This window comes from Leucopleurus acutus (assembly GCF_964270905.1).
Source record: "Leucopleurus acutus genome assembly, chromosome: 1".
NCBI classification, from domain to species: domain Eukaryota; kingdom Metazoa; phylum Chordata; class Mammalia; order Artiodactyla; family Delphinidae; genus Leucopleurus; species Leucopleurus acutus.
The window spans coordinates 140,599,526-140,619,675 of record NC_139142.1 but is presented as its reverse complement, the minus strand read 5'-3'; the positions used below and the strand labels follow the sequence as shown (position 1 = coordinate 140,619,675).

General features: G+C 44.6%; 1 protein-coding gene across 2 annotated transcripts in view; it reads left to right on the top strand.

The window, feature by feature from the left end:
• HEXA (hexosaminidase subunit alpha) overlaps positions 1-20,150 on the top strand; it is a 38,875-nt gene that overhangs the window by 10,483 nt on the left and 8,242 nt on the right. For both annotated transcript variants that reach the window (XM_082862308.1, XM_082862307.1), the window contains exons 2-3: positions 16,998-17,090; positions 18,720-18,785. In XM_082862308.1, the coding sequence (XP_082718434.1) occupies positions 16,998-17,090; positions 18,720-18,785 (159 nt within the window). The remainder of the gene's footprint in view (positions 1-16,997; positions 17,091-18,719; positions 18,786-20,150) is intronic.

The window sequence follows — 20,150 nt, the reverse complement described above, 5'->3', positions numbered from 1 at the left end:
CACAGCTTCTGGTTTTGATCTGATCCTGGAATTCAGTGAAGTTCATACTTCACATTTTCTAAAAACCAAGTTTAGTGTTGAGGTTCAACTCCATTCTGAGTTTTCCTCCAAGGGTTAGCTGTAGTCATTAATTGTAAATGATTTGTGGAAGTGTTTAGTATTTGCTACCTGTTTTGTAATTGACAGGTGTTTCTGCCAACTGGAGGGTGTGTGTTGCATGTTGTTAAACCTGTTAAATGGAATTATTTTAGATACTTGAATAAGCCTAGTTCTCTGTTTTGATTATTAAGCCACATCATGTTTGCAAATCAAAGATCTGATTATTTGGGATTGCACCCAACTCATGTTGCCCCAAATACTTTTTGGTGTGCTTGATGGAGTTGATAAAGCCCAGGTAAAGTGACTAAATCTGATTATGTCATATGACTGCATTTTTCTTTGCTTCTCCTGAAACTAGTTGATTGAATCCATAGTCCTTAATGGTTATTATAAAGTTCCAATCCTGTTCTGATGTTCACACGCACATCCATATGAGTTACTTAGGATGCCATTGTCCCTGAACAAAATAATTCCCACCACCCTTCCCCAGCCCTTTTATTCTAGAATGGAAGGAAGATTATTATATGAGTATCTGTATCCTTCTGCAGCCATTATCAATATTTGATTTGCTCATCCTCAGATATTAAGTGACCAAGTTAATAAGTGGCATAATTCATTATAATTTGAATCTCCTAAAATACCTCCTTTGGCCATTCCTTCTATACTTACGCCCGGAACATAGTAGATACTTAATTATTTGTTGGATATATTAAAATTAACTTAAAAGGGCTGCTTTGTATAAAAGTTTGTAAAAATGCATCATGGTTTTTGTTTATTTCTAAGATCATCAAAAAGGAGATGATTTGCAGGTTTCATTTAGAATTGATTGTCTTTCCTTTCAAGTTTCAAATTTGGAATATTAGCATGTGACTCCACGGAAAGGAGGATCACACTATGCTGTGGTCCTAACTCAAGCTGCCCTTAACCCATCACAGAATTGGAGATGCATTGGAAATGCGTCTAGAGAGTGTAGGAAGAAAACCGATAAGGGGCAGCCTGGCTGGGGAGAAGAGTAATGCTGATTAGTTTTCTCCGCTCTAATTGGACTAGTGGCTGTGTACACTTTAACCTTTCCCATGACAAGGACAAGGCATAGTCCTGCAGAAGCCTTACATATATTGTCTTAAAAGCAAAGAGGAAGAATACAATGCAGGAAGAGAGTTTTGTAGTAGAATTATTTTTCTTGTGAAGGGGTATGCGGAGGATGGAGGGATACGTAAAGAGGAAAAATACAGTGATTTGGGAAGAATAGGTTGCAGGAGCATCGTTTTTAGTGAGGGGCAAAATAATTGTGTTCCATTTTGAATTCCTGGGCCTAGATTAGCTAGGTCTGCAGTCCTCAACCAGCCTCTCTTCTCACTGCTGAACCCAAGAAGCTCAGCTTGGTCAAGATATGTGTGGGTAGTCTGGGCCTGGTTTATGAAAAATTCCAGTCTTATTTCCTTGAGCTATCGTTGCTTCCCCCTCACCCTGCTTGAAGACCTATCTCAGTAGAGTACTCAGGGTCTGAAACGTGATTTATTCAGAAGTCAGCCAGAGAATGTTTATTAATCACTTCTTTAACTATGTGCCCTTGGCAAATCGCCTAACTTGCAAGCACCTACTGCTGCTTTTTTTTTTTTTATGTGCCTACATTCCAAGCATTTCTGAGGATAACAAGGAGATAATGATGAGTGTTTTTACAAACTTTGCAGGAGGATACACAGCAGAGGGAAGAACTTGGTGATTTTAAAAATGAAACAAAATACAAATAAAACGTCTAAGCCACAGAGCTGCCCTTCCTCCCATCTCCTTCCACTCCACTTCCTCACCTCCACACAGAAGAGTGAAGCAGGGCAGCTTTTCCAGTTGATATCTTCTTTTTTGATTTGTTTTTGTTTTTAACAGCAGGTGTGGGATTTTTTTTTTCTCCTTATAGCTCCTCAGTCTTTCTGGGGCATGTTGTCGATTTCTTAGCCTGTTGAAGGCATAAACCTCAGTCCTTTTCCTAATGATTTGTCAACTGAAATAAAAATGCACAACGTGAGAGCTGTGAGTTTCCGTTTTATTTGGGGACTTACTGAGGACTGAAGCCCAGGAGACAGCCTCTCTAATAGCTCTGAGGAACTGCTCCAAAGAGGTAGCCGGGGAGGTCAGCAAGCATATATGTGATTTTGGAGAAAGGGGTACATGCAGTCAAGCACACATCTCGGTAGAAGGTTGCTGTTGGTCACGAGGAACAGATATCTTAATGATTTTAGTGCTTTTCTAAGTATGGAAAGATGCAAGAAATTGGATTTATAAAATTTTCTCCTGAAAATACCTAACTATCTGAAGCCGTGTTCTGCCAGTTTTCCCAGAGCCCAGAGTGCCTCATTCCTGATCTCTGCTCTGAACTCCTGTCAGGGTGTGTTGAAGGTCAGCAACTGCATTGGCTAATCACCCAATTCTTGTAGAGCTGGATGGTGAGTGACATTCTTCAGGTAACAATTATACAGAAGGAAAGGAGTTTTGCTGCCCAACCAATACTTCTTTTAGAAATGAAAGAGGTTACTCTTATGTTTCTGCATTTTCCAAAATTTCTTCTGCTGGCCCTAGAAACAAGTGACAAGATTAGAGTCAATGTGCATCACCAAGAGGTGTAACCAATCGGATGAGAAGCTTTCTCCCACCTTTGTGGGGCCACTGAACACAAGGTCAGCCGTATAATTGTTATCTAAAGAATGTCACTCGCCATCCAGCTCTACAAGGATTGGGTGATTAGCCACTGCAGTCGCTGACCTTCTCAACACACCCTGATAGGAGTTCAGAGCAGAGATCTAGAATGAGGCATTCTGTGCTCTGGGAAAAGGAGGAGGTTGGGTCTGTAGAGGTGAGAGGTGTATATGTGAAGGATTTTCTATGATCTTCCTCAAGGCTTATGGTTCTGTAATCTGTTGTAATAGAGAAATGGGTTTGCTTTTCTTCTCTATCCCTGGTTGTAGTGAATAAGACCTTTTACTGGGTCAGGAACTTCTCTCTTTTATTTCCCCTGCATCCGTTTTAAGCTGCTGTTATTGCTTAAGCTCTCTGGCCATGCACTCAACCCTGATCTCTAGCCAGCAGTGGGGTGCTATCGCTGTGTCCACATCTTGAGGTTGGCTGCGGCTTGGGTCTGGTGTGGAGCTCTCTCCTCTGGAAGTGTATGCTCAGATGGCAGGGTGCTTGTCAGCTCAGGTGTCAGTAAGTAGCCTTCCTTTCTTTTGTAAAGCTTTGGGTTGGGAGCAAGGGAGATGGCTCACCAGGTACACTGTGTCCTGGATGAAAAGTTTAACTGCTGTCCTATTCAACCTTGTCCTGGTAGTAAGTAGTAACTAGGAACCCACATTTGTGGCTTTGGTCTTTTGACTAGGGCCACAATCCTAGTATGAGGAAGATTCAGAGTTCCAAGCCCATGTCCCTTTTATATGTTGGAGTGTCAGCCTGTTTGCCATACAGGGTGGCATCACACAGTAGTGGAGCCCTCAGGCTTCTGTAAGAAGCTCATGAAAAGCCCTCAGGGAAGCTGCTCTTATGGTGTGGTTATCCCACAAGGCACCCTGCCCCTGGGCTCCTCCAGCCAAGTGGCAAACATGACTTTTTAAGAAAAGGGAAGTAGGACTTCCCTGGTGGCGCAGTGGTTAAGAATCTGCCTGCCAAAGCAGGGGACACAGGTTCGAGCCCTGGTCCGGGAAGATCCCACATGCCACGGAGCAACTAAGCCCACGCGCCACAACTACCGAGCCTGTGCTCTAGAGCCCGCAAGCCACAACTACTGAGCCCACGCGCCTAGAGCCCATGCTCTGCAACAAGAGAAGCCACCGCAATGAGAAGCCCGCACACTGCAACAAAGAGTGGCCCCCGCTCGCCGCAACTAGAGAAAGCCCATGCGCAGCAACGAACACCCAACACAGCCAATAAATAAATAAATAAATAAATTTTTAAAAATAAAGAAAAAGAAAAGGGAAGTAGAAAATGGAAGGAAACTAGCATTTATTATCTGGCACTTGCTGTATGTTATGCCATCTAATCTTCATAACATAATCTTCTGTGAGATTGGTGTTATACTCATCTTTCAGAACTGAGACTCAAAGAGGTTAAGTAACATGTCCAGGGTTACACAGCTAGTAGTGGTGGAGCAGAAATTCCAGTCTGGTCTCTTTGTCTACCAAGATTTTGCTCTTTTCACTGTGCAATTTTAGGGCAGTCTACTCATAAATACTTTTACCAAGCGTTATACCAATTAGCCATTTGGAAAACTACTGGCCTCTGGTAGGATTAAGCCCTGATCAGTAACTTCTGACATCTAATTGCTTTAATCATTAACACTCAAATTCTAAATACTTTGATCCCTGGCCCATTGTTTTCAGATTCCAGTAGTATTTCTAGCTGGCTTCCTCCCTTCCATTCATCCTTAGTACACGCAGTTTTTATTAAGCAATAATAATTTGTCAGTAGCACTGGCTCAAGGAATATTAATGAGCTGCCCCTGTCCTTAAAGAATTTATAGTCTCATACCAGAAAGCTACAGTAATCAAAACAGTATGGTACTGGTACAAAAACAAACACATATTTCAAGGGAACAGGATAGAGAGCCCAGAAATAAACAGGCGCACTTATGGTCAATTAATCTATGACAAAGGAGGCAAGAATATACAATGGAGAAAAGACAATCTTTTCAAAAAGTGGTGCTGGGAAAACTGGACAGCTCCATGTAAAAGAACGAAATTACAACATTCTCTAATACCATACACAAAAATAAACTCAGAAAGGAATTAAAGACCTAAATGTAAGACTGGATACTATTGAATGGGAGAAAATATTTGCAAATGATAATGACCGATAAGGGATTAATACCCAACATACGTAAACAGCTCATGCAACTCAACATCAAAAAACAACCCAATAAAAAAATGGGCAGAAGAAATGAATAGACATTTTTCCAAAGAGGAAATGCAGATAGCCAACAGACACATGAAAAGATGCTCAATATTGCTAGTCATCAGGGAAATGCAAATCAAAACCATAATGAAGTATTACCTCACACCTGTCAGGATGGCTGTCATCAAAAAGAACACAAATAACAAATGTTGGCAAGGATGTGGAGAAAAGGGAACGCTTCTACACTGTTGGTGGGAGTGTAAATTGGTGCAGCCACTGTGAAAAACAGTGTGGAGGTTTCTCAAAAATTTCTATTTCTCTAAAAATAGAGCTACCATATGACCCAGCATGTTCCACTCCTGGGTATACATCTGAAAAAAACCAAAAACACTAATTAGAAAAGATACATGCAACCCAGTGTTCATAGCGGCATCATTTGCAATTGCCAAGATATGAAAGCAACCTAAGTGTCCATCAACAGATGAATGGCTAAAGAAGATGGGGTGTGTGTGTGTGTGTGTGTGTGTACACACACAGTGGAATACTACTCAGCCATACAAAAGAATGAAATTTTGTAATTTGTAGCAACATAGATGGACTTGGAGGGCATTATGCTAAGTGAAGTAAGTCAGACAGAGAAAGACAAGTACTGTATGATATCACTTATATGCAGAATCTAAAAAATACAATGAACAGTGAATACAACAAAAAAGAAGCAGACTCAGATATAGAGAACAAACTAGTGGTTAGCAGTGGGGAAGGGGGAGGGGCAGAATAGGGTTTGGGGAGTGGGAGGTACAAACTATTGGGTATAAGATAGGCTCAAGGGTGTATTGTACAACACAGGGAATGTAGCCAGGTTACATTATTATTTTGTAATAACCTTAAATGGAAAGTAACCTTTAAAAGTATAAAAATTTTTTAATTAATTTTTTTTTTTTTTTTTTTTTTGCGGTACGCGGGCCTCTCACTGTTGTGGCCTCTCCCGTTGCAGAGCATAGGCTCCAGACGCGCAGGCTCAGTGGCCATGGCTCACGGACCCAGCCGCTCCGAGGCATGTGGGATCTTCCCGGACCGGGGCACAAACCCGTGCCCCCTGCATTGGCAGGCGGACTCTCAACCACTGTGCCACCAGGGAAGCCCTAAATTAATTTTTTAAAAGACTTAAAAGAATTTACAATCTCTGGAAGTGGAAACACAGACATATGGTAAAGTGTGATTTTTGCGGATAACTGAGCTACAGGTGCTTTGGGAACACCTGACGTGTGTGTGTACAGGGGGTACATTTTGAGAAGACTTCCAGTAAGAGCTGTCTAATGAGATCTGAAAGGAGTTAATGGAGGTGCAGTTATTAATCCACACAGAAAGAAATGCATGTAGGAAAGGCCTTTAGGAAGAAGCTTCCGTGACATATTCAAGAAACTCAAGGTCAGTGTGGTCAGTGTGAAGCACGCACTGAACTTGATGGGTCAGCCAGTTCTGAAGCTAGTGAGGTGGTAGATGCAAGGTCATGAAATGGCCTGGTGAGCCCTGATGAAGAACATGAACTTATCCTAAGGTCAAGGAAGGCCAATAAAAGCCATTAGCAGGATAAGTGATGTGACTAAACTCTGGCTGCATTGGGGATTGGTGGGGAATGGGACTAGAGGCAGGAAACCCAGTTAAAAGGCTCTCATAGTGGTCTAGATAAGAGATAAGAGTGGCTGAAGTGGGTTGACGGCTGTACGGACAAAGAAAGCTAGAAGGATTGAAGAAAAACTTAGCAAGTGGATGTCCATTGACAGATAAATGGATAAAGAAGATGTGGTATATATACACAATGGAATATTACTCAGGCACAAAAAAGAATGAAATAATGCCATTTGCAGCAACCTGGATGGACCTAGAGATTATCATACTAAGTGAAGTAAATCAGACAGAGAAAGACAAATATCATATATGATATCACTTATATGTGGAATCTTAAGAAATGATACAAATGAACTTATTTATAAGACAGAAACAGACTCACAGACATAGAAAACAAACTTATGGTTACCAAAGGGGAAAGGTGGGGGGAGGGATAAATTAGGAGGTTGGGATTAACATATACACAGTACTATGTATAAAATTGATAATCAACATGGACCTGCTGTATAGCACAGGGAACTCTATTCGATACTCTGTAATAACCTATAAAGGAAAAGAATCTGAAAAAGAATAGATACATGTATATGTATAACTGAATCATTTTGTTGTACACCTGAAACTAACACAACATTGTAAATCAACTATACTCCAATATAAAATAAAAAGAATTTTAAAAAGAATAAAAATTCAGGAAGTGGAATGCTTGAAGGTGGGGGTTATGATGGAGAGGGGGTGTGAGCATGGCTCCAGATTTGTGATTTAGTAATTTGAATGTGTTCAGCTGCAATTCACAAGGATAGGGAAAACAGTAGGAGAGCAAGGGAAGGAGGGAAGGAGTGAAAAGAGAGAGACAGAGAGATTGATTAAGAGCTTTAGAGGCGGATGGGAATGATTAAAAGTCAGTTTGATTTTGGACCTGTTGAGTGTGAGGTGTCTGTTTTCTAGCAGACAGTTAGCTATATGGTACTGAAGCTTGAGAGAATGAGTTGGGACATTTCCGAGTCCAAAAGTCACCTAGGATAATAGCTAGCCTCCGGATGGAGAGAAAGACTGGAAACCAGAATTCAAAGTCTTGGGTAAATAAAGAAGTGACAGGAAATTGCAGAGTGTCGTGACAAGGAGAGGCTCAAGATTTTACAGCTGAATGTCATGAGCCACAGAAGAGAGGTGGTTGTTGTTGTTGCTGCCCTTGATTGTAGAGGGTGGATGGCCTGGAAGCAGCCCCATAGCTCAACCCCAGAATGTGAGAGGAGCTGCCGCTCAGAGCAAGTGGTAGGGGCAGCAGTTTCCTGGGGAGAGCCAGGCTTCTGTTAAGGAGGAAGTAGAAAAGGCTGTGGGTGTCGGTAATTGAATAACCATGGAGTAAGGCTCCAGAGGGTTGGCAGGGATGATGTGTAGTACAGGTGGCTTGGTGGGGGAGAGGAAACAACCCTTAGAGAGATGGGAGTGTCGGCCCAGAAATGAGCAGAGGTGTTTATGTCCTGGGCAGAGTGACCAAGGATGATAGCAATATGACACAGTAGACTTCCATGACTATAAAACCATGCCAAGGAAACAAGTTCCAGAGGCAAGCAAAAGTTCATGTATGTATGTGTATGTACGTGTATATATATACGTGAGAATTTACTAGATGACAAAGGAAGCATTTCCAATCAAAAGTGAAAAGATGTATTAGTCAATAAATATGTAGGGATGACTGGTTATCTATTTGGAAAATTTTTAAATCTTTACCTCATGTCAAGCACAGAAGTAAATCCCAGGTGTATTAAAGATCTAAGGATATGCCGTAAAACTATTAGAAGGAATCAAAGGAATGGTTCACGTAGTCCCAGGGTAGAGGAGGCCTTTCTAAGCAAGCCGATAAAGGAGACCATAAAGGAGAAGACTAACAGATTTGACTACATACAAATTAAAGCAAAAGAACCCATAGGTTAAAGACAAAATGAGGCAAATATTTGCAACCTTAAAAGACAAGGTTAAAATCTAGAAACAGCTCTGCAAATCAATAAAAGAAAATTACCTTTAAAAAAAGTGCAAAGGGGCTTCCCTCGTGGTGCAGTGGTTGAGAGTCCGCCTGCTGAGGCAGGGGACACGGGTTCATGCCCCGGTCCTGGAAGATCCCACATGCCGCAGAGCGGCTAGGCCCGTGAGCCATGGCCACTGAGCCTGCGCGTCCGGAGCCTGTGCTCCACAACGGGAGAGGCCGCAACAGTGAGAGGCCCGCGTACTGCAAAAAAAAAAAAAAGTGCAAAGACAAATGAACTTATCTACAAAACAGAAACAGACTCATAGACATAGAGAACAGACTTGTGGTTGCCAATTGGGGTGGGTGGAGAGAGGGATGGACTGGGAGTTTGGGATTGGTAGATGCAAACTATTACATATGTTTGGATATTATGTATGGAATGGATAAACAAGGTTCTACTGTATAGCACAGGGAACTATATCCAATCTCTTGGGATAAACCATAATGGGAAAGAATGTAAAAAAAAGAATGTATATACATATATGTGTATAACTGAGTCATTCTGATGTACAGCAGAAATTAGCACATTGTAAATCAACTGTACTTCAATTAAAAAAATGTTTCTGTTGGAAAAAAAAAAGCGCAAAGAATATGACCAGTAAATACAAAGCAATGCTCAAATTCAATCATTATTAAAGAAATACAAATTAAAACAATGCTGTATTTCTTTATCAATCAGGCTGGCACAGATGAAAAAGAAGTGATGTAGTCTAGTTTTGGAAGGACGAAAAGATGGGCCCATATATTTTGCCTCAGATAAACTAGTAGAGTAATTTGGAAGAGTAATTGGCAGCATCAAAACTAAAAACTTTAATATTTTTGGCCTAGAATTTCCACTTCTAGGAATTTTCCTACCAAAATCTCTCACAACTGCTTTAACAAAGAATATATATATGAATATTTACTAGAGCATTGTTTATAATATTGAAAACTTAGAAGCATTCCCAAATGTCTACAAAGAGGAGAGAAGTTAGGATTTTCACCTTTTTTTAAAAAATAAATTTATTTATTTATTTTTATTTTTGGCTGCATTGGGTCTTCGTTGCTGCGCATGGGCTTTCTCTAGTTGCGGTGAGTGGGGGCTACTCTTCGTTGCGGTGCGCGGGCTTCTCATTGTCGTAGCTTCTCTAGCTGTGGAGCACGGGCTCTAGGCACGCGGGCTTCAGTAGTTGTGGCACATGAGCTCAGTAGCTGTGGCTCGAAGGCTCTAGAGCGCAGGCTCAGTAGTTGTGGCACACAGGCTTAGTTGCTCCACAGCATGTGGCATCTTCCCGGACCAGGGCTCGAACCCGTGTTCCCTGCATTGGCAGGCAGATTCTTAACCTCTGCGCCACCAGGGAAGTCCCCCAGATTAAGTTTTAAAAGTAAAGGAAAAAAGAAAACTTTTAACTATAACTTTTACAAAAGAAGACAGAAAGGAGAATATTCAGGATTCAACTATGGGCTAGATGGATTGTATCAATATTTCTGAGTAGGTATTAGTAGTCTCTGGTGGGTGAAGAATCTTAGGACTTGTGGGAAGAGGCACCACGGTCCAGACTGAATCCAGCAGCACTATGGAGGGGCTCCAGGCTCAGGGCAGTTGGATTCTCAGACTCCCAGTCTACAGGGAGAAGTCTGACAGGGGTGGTCTTGCCTCCTCCCTAGACACACCAATGCTCTTGTGTATCAGCTGCTTCCCAGGCTTGGAATACCTTTTCCCCTCTTGGTAGCTGGCAAACACCAACTCAGGGTTCAAGGTCCTGCTCGTATGTCCCCTTCCAAGGTTAAGTCTCCCTCTCTGCCTCCGGAAAGAGGCAGCTATAATATCTACTGTAGCCTTTATCACACTGTTTTGTAATTGTTGTTTATATTCGTCTCTCCCACTAGACTGTGAGCTCCTCAAGGGCAAGGACCAGGGCTTGTTTTTGCTTTTAACTGCCCCAGCACCTAGAACAGGTCCTGATGCACAGTAAGTGCTCCATGTATCGTGGTTGGAATGAGTGGGAAATGAATGATTCCAAGGGCTCTCATTAGGCCAAGTACAGGGAGAGGAAGCCTGGAGGCCACGCATATGAAGCTGGGAGTGGCGGGGAGGGGGAGGGTGAGGGGTGGGGGCAAACTGGGCGTGGAGAACCAGCCTTGGCCCCAGTGAGGAGAGTGCCAGGACTGCGGGGCAGGATAGACCTGAAAGAGTGGGATGTGCCAAAGGCTGGGTTGACTTCCCTAGTTTCCACTCCAGAAGCCAAACCACATGCCACTTTATAACCAGAGTGAGTGGTGTTTTCTTTATGCTGCTGAGATTCTGTGAATTAAACACACTGATATGGTGGAAATGTTTTGATTCACAGAGGAGCAGGGTGGGTCGAGGGACAGGCTATCATGCACTGAGGTAAAGACGTGGCTTCTTGGTACCCTGTTGCAGGATTGAGTTCTCCCTTCCAGAGAAGTAGAAAGACCTGAATCTTTGGATTTGTGGACCTAGGAGTCTTCAGAGCAGTGTCTGAAAAGGCTCTTTCTGGATGTCTGGGTGTCTTTTTACTATTCCCCACCCCAGTCCCAGAACTTCAGAAATACTAGGTTTGGGTGTATAAAAGTAATCTCTACATTAACTGTTTGCCATTTATACCTGATTATTGTATAGCACAATCATTATGATATGTAGCATTAAATATGCATTTAAAAATTCTAGCGTCATTCATTTTTTTTCCAGCAAACATTTATTGAATGACTACCGTGTGTCAGGCACTGGGAATACAAAGACACTGAGATTGGTCCCTGCTGTTGAGGAACTCACAGCCTTGGGGAGGAGACAGACAAATAAACAGCCTATATTAAGATATCTTTTATGAAAAATGTATGTATATGTTGCTTCATGATCACATAGGAAGGTCTCTTAGGAAAGGGTGGGGGACTGATAGAAAGTTTTAGAAAAGGAAAAGCAGAGCTGTTTCTTAATCAGGTGAGATGTGGAGGCAATGAAAAGTTTGTTTCAATTGGAGGAAGCAATACATGCAGAGAAAAAGAGGGAGAAAATGTGGCATTTTCAGAGTTCTGTAAAGAGTTCATCGTGCTCCTGTGAGAGTTCCCCCACAGGAGCAGAGAAAGATGAGGGTCGAGTTCGTATAATCATCCAGCAGATTCTGCACTTTATCCTGAGAGCTGTGGGGAACCATTGTAGGCTTTTGAGCAGAGATTTTCATAATCTGATTTTCATATTAAAAGATCACAAAGGATAAGAGATGGAAATGGGATATATATGGAGGCAGGGAGAGCAACTGGGAGATTTTTTTACAGTCCAGGTGAAAATTCACAAGAGGCTAAATTAAGGCATTGACCCAATGTGGGTGGGAAGATGGTGGTGATGTCAAGAGCCAGGAAGGATTCTGTAGTTATAACACTTAGTTGGGTCTTTCTTTTTTTTTTTTTTTTTTTTTTTTGCGGTACGTGGGCCTCTCACTGTTGTGGCCTCTCCCGTTGCGGAGCACAGGCTCCAGACGCGCAGGCTCAGCAGCCATGGCTCATGGGCCCAGCCGCTCCGCGGCATGTGGGATCTTCCCGGACCGGGGCACGAACCCATGTCCCCTGCATCGGCAGGCGGACTCTCAACCACTGCGCCACCAGGGAAGCCCGGGTCTTTCTTTTTAACTGCTGTAATCTCAGCGCTTAGCACAGGGTTTGGCACATAGACAGTCAATAAGTATGAGTGAATAAACCTGCGCTCTACTCAGAAGGATGGGAGAAGGAAGAGGTTTCTGGTCTGGGTAAATCAGTAGATGGTGCTGTTATCAAACTGAGAGAGAAGGTCAGCCAGGAAGAGGAATGAAGAGTTAGTTCAATTCCGTATTTAAGATTTGAAGTGCTTTTGAGACATTTGAGTGGAGGTACTGTATGACTCTAAAGCTCCAGAAGAGCTGGCATGGAAAGGTAGATCTGAGAATCATCAGTCTACCGTGGGAGTGGATGACATTGTCCGGAGAGCGTATAAAGTGAGGAGAAAAAGAGAAGTCTGGAACCCTGGGGATACCAGCACGTAGGGGTGGGTGAAGGAAAAGGAGAATGAGGAAGCATGTTCAAGGAGTTAGAAGGAAAACCAAGACAGAGCAGTGTCCCTTAAGCTAAGGGAGTTTAGTTTCAAGAAGGTCAGGACTGTCTGCTGTCTGATGCTGCCAAGAGGTCCTGAAAGTGTTAGTACCATGCTGCCTCTGTACAGCAGGGATTTTTGTCTGTTTTGATCACTGTTGTATCCCCAGCACAGAATAGCCTGGCTCATAGTAAGTGCTCAGTAAATAACTTGAATGAATGAATGAATTTGTTGAAAAGGATCCCTTGAATTTAGCTGCAGAACTACAGGCCCTTGGTGAAGGCATTTTCAAAGGAGTGATGGTGAAGGAAGCCAGATTATAGTGGACTGAGGACTAGAAAGGAGGTCAGGAAGTGGCTACAAAGAGAGGACTAAGGATGGCCAACTTCATGAGCACCTCTCGTGTGCTGGGCACTGAGCTAAGCACTTCACACGCTTTAACTCATTTAATCTTCTCAACAGCCCAATGGGGTAGGTACTGTCATGATCACCAGATGAGGAACCTCCAGCTCAGAGGGGAAATAACTTGCTCAGGGTCCCACAGCTAGGAAGTGTTAGAACCCAGATTTGAACCCAGATCTGTCTGACTTTGAAATCCAGCACTGAACTGCTCAGGCTCCATTTCCTCTAGAGTTTCTTTTGTAACTGGAAGGAGAGAGAAAGAGTGACTGTTTGAGATGACCTGGAGTCAAGACTAGGAAGACTTGCAAAGATTTTAATGCTGATGGGAGAGAATCAGCGAAAAGAAATAATTTGAAGATCTGGGGGGAAAGGGAGATAACTTATACAAGAGGAGCCTGAGGAGAGTTGCAGAGCACAGGTGAAGGGAAGCCCCTTCCACCAAGGTAGGAAAAGGAGAAGGTAAAGACCAGGTGTGAGTTGCAGGTATTTTTGTCAGGGAGGAGCAGGGAAGGTAGAGGTGGATGATTGCTGATTGTCAGCTGAGAGTAAAGGAGGTTGTGATCCAGTTATGGACTCGAAGAAAGTGGTACCAGTCTGAAATAGCTGTTGCAGAGAATAGAAAAAAGCAGTGGTGGAGAAGCAGATTTTCACGATTGGCATCAAGGGCCCAGCCAAGATGAGAGACCAGGATAGGTGCACGGAAGGCAGATGTTAGATTGATCCAGGTTGAGGGTTTTGCCCGCTGTGTGCAACCGAAGACAGGGACAGGCTGTTGAGAGTATTGGCTAGATTGTGTTTGAGGTGATGGGTCACCACATCTAGGGCAGCAGTGAAGGAAGTGAGGATGGGAGAGGATTGAGAACAGAAAGGGAATGGAAGGATCATAGTACTGGCATCTGGACAAAGTTCAACAGCGGGATTTTGGTAGTAAAAGGGTCTAGGATTCCCTTGTTCTCGAGTTCCACATCCAGAGCTGACCTGTGATGAATAAGGCTAAATTGTGCTAAAAAGGGGGCACAAGGGTAGAAGACTAACCGTGGTTATCTCTTCAGAGAACAAGAGGGGTGCCAAAGATAACCTTTTTTTTCTTTTTGCTGTAAACACTTCTGGGCTGTTTGAATTTTTTTAACTTCTTAAATTAAAAAAAATACAAACTTTTCAGTGAACCCAAAGAAAAGAGCAGGCTTCCATGAAAGCATGGGGGATGAGGGAGTTGCAGAGATGGGAGCAGTGGTCTAGAATGGGACCCCGGAGTATGTGATCTGTCTGTGGAATCACGAAGTACGGGCTCTGAGGAGCAGCTGGGACCTGGTCCCACCCTGCCATTGTTTATCAGGGAGGAAGTGGGAGCCCCGAGACTCGCTCTGCTTGGCAGCAGCAGGGGCAGAACCAGAACTAACCCTTCCTGATCTCCCAGCTCAGTGCTCTGTTTTCCATGCTGCTTCCTGAGCACTTGAGGCTTCAGAATTTCCTGCTGTCCCGCCCGGGCTCATTGCGAGCGTTCCCGTGCGATTGCTGGCGAGCAGGCCCTTTGCCAGACCCTGCTTCCCACACCTCAGTTCTTCCCAGCGCAGGGTGTGTGGGTGTTTGTAGAGGCGGCTGGCTTGTCCCCTGCCTATTTCCTGTTCTCTTCAGAGTGGCAACTTGGAGGCGGAAAACCACAATGATGGTCTCTATTTACATCCTTTAAATGACCCAGTGTCCCTCCTGTTTTGTCAGCTCTCACATCACTGCGTCCCCTGGTCCTTCCTCCTCAGAGCTTGTTTAAGCAGCAGCCATGACTCTGTGTCTTCTTTGTCAGCCCAAACCCACGTGAGTCACTGAGAGCACTTAGGACGGGGCTTCTTCACCATGAGATTGGTGGTCAGGGGTGGAGGGATGAGCCCTTAAATTAAGGGCATTGTTCTAGGGGTAAAATCCTTTCATTTTTGTCAGATCTTCAAAGGAGTCTGGGACCTTCCCCACTAAAAGACCATGGATTTAGAGAATGGAGTATAGGTGTGTTTTAGAAAAACAAAAATATAATAACAACAGCAGTTAGATGTTTTCTTGTCTTCTAAGTAAGTTCACATAAACCTGGTGTTTGTGCAGCCTCTCTCATCATCAGGACAGTGACCGTGGCAGTTGCATATGAATAGTTGTGATTTCTCCTCAGTTTGGTAGACTGAGGTCCAGAGGATTAAGACTATACAGCTCAGGACTTTTGTCCTCTTTTGCATGCCCGCCTGGGTAGATGTGCACATGAGCTCTCCACACAATGATATTGGGGCTCCACAATGTGTGGGGTCAGGTGGGGATAAGGAGACAAGGGATGAGGCCGTGGTTGAAGGAGGGGATATTCTTTTATAGTTTTCTTCACGCCTGCCTCTCAGTGAAGTCCTCCTTGGTCTTTGGGGTTTGTAGAGATGGCCTTTCTGCTTAGAGAGCTTGAGATGGCCCTGCACATTCTGCTTTGAGCGTGCTCTCTGCCCTGAAAGTCTGGTTGTCCTCCTGTGTTGTGGGGATGAGTCTTCAGGGTTTAGAATGGAGCTGTGAGTTGGCCTGTCCCAGGATAGCCTCAAATTCTCTTCTGCCTCCAGGGTTTAAGCAGGTATTAGTGTGGGGCAACAGGGTATTTACAGGCAGGGAAAAGCATATGTTTGCTCATTATGGTGGGAAAGGGCCCCTGGTTGGCTTGCTTCCTGGCCGGCCTGAAAGCCAAGATGCAGCCACGTGGTGTCGTGATCAGGAGATTTGAGCAGGCTTCCTTGAGATGGTTCAAGGCTCCTAGGTCCCTTCTGCCAGTTTGGTTTTGAATCCTCTCTCCCTGCTTTTTGCCAGGCCATCCTACCCCTGACTTTATAGTTCCATAGGAAGTCAGGGATGTTGTGGCGCCAGTGGGGATGAATGTGGCTCCAGAAAAAGAATAAGAGGTGGGAGTTCACTGAGGCTCAGGCTTGGAGTGGTACAATCAGAACCACCCTGAAGGTCATGGAGAAGCACCAGTGGGAGGGTGGGAAGAGACAGTACATTCGTGTTTTGGCTTTTTTTTTTTTTCTTTTCCTGCGTAGACTGGGATCTGTTAAACGATATTAGATAGTATATAGTTGTCTCCTACTGGGTGGCTTTCCGCTGTTGGGAAGAAGTCTGCCTTGGACAGAGAACCTGTTTGGGAAGAGGAAGGAAGGAAGCAGGATGGGCTGCTGGCCACGTGCCTTTGCTGGAGTGCCCGCTAGGTCATCTCAGGCCTCCTTTGCATAGGAGATCCTCCTGTCATCTGCTTCATCTGCTCACATTAGCTCCTGAGCCTTTACAAAGTTGGAAGCTTTCATCTGGAGCCCTCCAGAGCAGTGCTACTTCAAGTGCCCGTCTGCAATGAGATGAGAAGCATACGCACCAGAACGTAAAACTGTTCCCTTCAACAAGATAGCCTTGTTATGAAAAATTGTTAGACCTAAACAGTGTGTTTTCTCTGACATAGTTGCCTCACATTCTGGAGTCATGTAAGCTTCCTATCTGGTGACCCACCAGTAACACCGCCTGCAGATCAGCAGCTAATCTGCAGACCACACTTTGACTAGCAGTACTCTAGAGCCACCTTTAGTTCAGAAGCAGTTGTTGAGGTCTTGGAATCATGTGCTTGGCCTCTACAAGTCAGAAACAGAGAGCCCGGTTACAGAGAGCTGCTGCCAGGTCAGTCATACACGGGCCAGGCGGGTTACTGGGGAGAGCGGAGCACGACCAAAGTGACCAAGTTGAACAGATGACTTAGGCAGTGCCAAGGGCAGATCCGTCCCCTCCCCCTTACCACAGGCACACAAGCTGAAAAGACCAGAGCCAGCAACCCTTCTGTAGGGCCTTAATTTTGCCTGTTGTTTCTGGTGGCAGGTCAGCCTCACTGAGTTCATCCTGTCCTTGCAGGAAAATGGCATATGTCAGAGAAGAATTCGTTGGTTATCCTTGTTGTCACTCCTGGATGTGACCAGTTTCCTTCTTTGGAGTCTGTGGAGAATTGTAAGTACCGCCTTGTTCCCTGTTCGAGAAGAGAAAGCACTCGTCTGGAGCTGTAACTCCAGATGGCCTGGCCTAAGTTGCAGATGCTACGCCTGGAGCCCTCCATGAGTGTGGGGACCAGGGCTCACCAAGTGCCCAGAGCAGTCAAAGGTGAATTTTTCCTATGCAGTCTAACCAGCATCTGACAGTTGGCTGTGAACATCACACTGGCTATTCACTGAGTCCCACAGGACACCTGCCTTCTGGACTGAATATAATCCCACTGGCATTTTAGGAACTTGTACACTTTGCTGATTTTCTCTAAGAGACCCTACCCTGGGAAGAGAAGGAGTTTTCGGCCATTTGAACCAAGATGAAGTCAAGGCGTTGGTTCTGTGGCTGCCACCCGACTTCCCTGAGCAGCGGCATTTGGGGACGTCTCAGTCTGCAAAGCGAACATTCAGGTCTTGGCTTCTTCCTTACATTCCTGATGGAGTAGCTGAAGCTTGGAGACAAAAGGACAGGAGGGTGATTTCAAAGGCTCTGGGAATGTTGTTACCTGGACTCACCCCTCCAAGCATTCCTCTCCCCTTCATACTTGGAGCTAAAGCCTGGCAGGAATTATGTTTCCGGTGGGGAAACTGACCCACAGGGTGGGTGGTGCTTTGTAGAGGAATCTGTACCCGCCTGCCCCTCCTCACACACTGTCTTCCAGGGCCTCGGAGCCACTGGGTGACCACCCTCCCACTGTGGCCCCAGGCCTGAGTGTGCCGTGCGGCATAAGGGATCTTAGTTCCCCGACCGGGGATCAGACCCACGCCCCCTGCAGTGGAAGTGTGGAATCTTAACCACTGGACCACCAGGGAAGTCCCTTGCTGTTATTTTTTGTTTTATAATATATTGCATTTTTATTCCTAAATGAAAGAGAACTATCCATATATAACGGAAAAATCCACATGGGTGACAGCTTATCTTTTTTTTTTTGAATTTTATTTTATTTTTTTATACAGCAGGTTCTTATTCATCTATTTTATACGTATTAGTGTATATATGTCAATCCCAATCTCCCAGTTCATCCCACCACCACCACCACCACCCCTCCCTGCTTTCCCCCCTTGGTGTCCATACATTTGTTCTCTACATCTGTGTCTCTATTTCTGCCTTGCAAACTGGTTCATCTGTACCATTTTTCTAGATTCCACATATATGCGTTAATATACGATATTTGTTTTTTCTCTTTCTGGCTTACTTCACTCTGTATGACAGTCTCTAGGTCCATTCATGTCTCTACAAATGACCCAATTTCGTTCTTTTTATGGCTGAGTAATATTCCATAGTATATCTATACCACATCTTCTTTATCCATTCATCTGTCGATGGACACTTAGGTTGCTTCCATGACCTGGGTATTGTAAATAGTGCTGCAGTGAACATTGGGGTGCATGTGTCTTTTTGGATTATGGTTTTCTCTGGGTATATGCCCAGTAGTGGGATTGCTGGATCATATGGTAATTCTATTTTTAGTTTTTTAAGGAACCTCCATACTGTTCTCTTGTTGTTATTTTCTAATCCAAGGATTTGCACAGAACATGTGATTGTAATCTGAGGGTAGAAATCCTTAACCAAATGGGGTCATTTCTGTCATTTCAGACACCCTGACCGTAAACGATGAGCAGTGTTTCCTCCTCTCAGAGACTGTCTGGGGCGCCCTCCGAGGTAACAAGATGGGGCTGACACTGGGAGAGAGAGAAGGATGATGTGGGAAGGTCGACCCTGGTGGGGTAGGGGGCAGGACTAGGGGCCCAACGAACACCCCCACCTTAGGAAGCTTGCTTTATGGACCAGTTGGAATATTTCCCCAGCTCCCTGAAGGGAGTATTCTTACCGCTGTCTCCAGAAGTTGACAGGTGTCAGCCTGTGCGGGGGCAGCCACTCCCCTGGGCAGGTGCTCTGGGGAAGCAGGGGGCAGGCATCCGGGGAGAGAGGCCCACTCTGCCACAAGCACTGCTTGTTCAGCTCTCCTTTCAGACACATGATTGGAAAGGTTCTTTAAAAACTAGATCAAAAGGAATAGATAAATGTCAAAAAAGAGGTAAAGAGTGGTAAAATATGTAGAACTCTATTATTTGGGGAGAAAATGAGAACTTTGCTAGCTAACGGGTGATAGGCCCCCCTGCCCTTCTTCTGGGCTTACTGAAAAGGTATTCGGTCCCTAGATACAGACTTAGCCAAACAACTCGACCGCTTTTGGTAAAAGGTCTGCTGGTGAACGATGAAATTCTCACTGAACTCCAAACGTTGTTTTGGTTTGTCTTTGTTCCCCAGCTTCTCCTCCCCTCCCCTGTGTTTTGGAGAAACAGCATGCCAACTCCCCTTTCTACCTCTTGTAGCTTTTGTGTGGGTGTTAACTATTAGGCAGGTTAAGGTAGGGGAGATCTGGGACCCTGAGTGCTAGGCGTCAGAGTCAGACTGGAGAGAAGCCCAGATGGTACACTGGAAGTCTGCCTCAAATGAGCTACCGAGTGACCATGAAAGTCTCACAAATTCTTAAACTCTGAAAACTTAGGATTCTGGGAATCCTTCACAGGGCTTCTGCTGGATTTTCAGAAGTGAGGCCCCAGCTGTTAGGAACATCTAGTGCTCTGGACTCAGCATGCCTGCCCTTGGGCTTTGCTGGAATCTAGGAGTCTGTGTCCAGTCTTCTGGGGCAGTTGCTGCCTGCCACACCTCAGCTCCCTATAGCTGGTTCTCTTCTCAGGCTCTGAAGAGGAAAAGTGGAGGCTTCTTTGTCTTCTAAGTCCAGCTGTGGACCCACAAGTTTCTGACTGAGTTTATGAAACTCAAGTCAATGATCACATTCTCACAATTCAGTCTGGGAGAAGTGAAGGGGCAGCAGATTGGGGGCCCCTTTTTCTCAGCTCCCTTAGCTCCTGATGGGTATTATCCATGGAAAGCTTTAACCCCTTGTGAGCTGGCCTGTCCCTGCGTCTGTCCTCATGGGCACACATCTTGGCCTCTCTTCTTAATATCTTTGTAAATTCAAGGCTTAGGAAGTATAGATAAGAGGCATGTGGGTTAGTG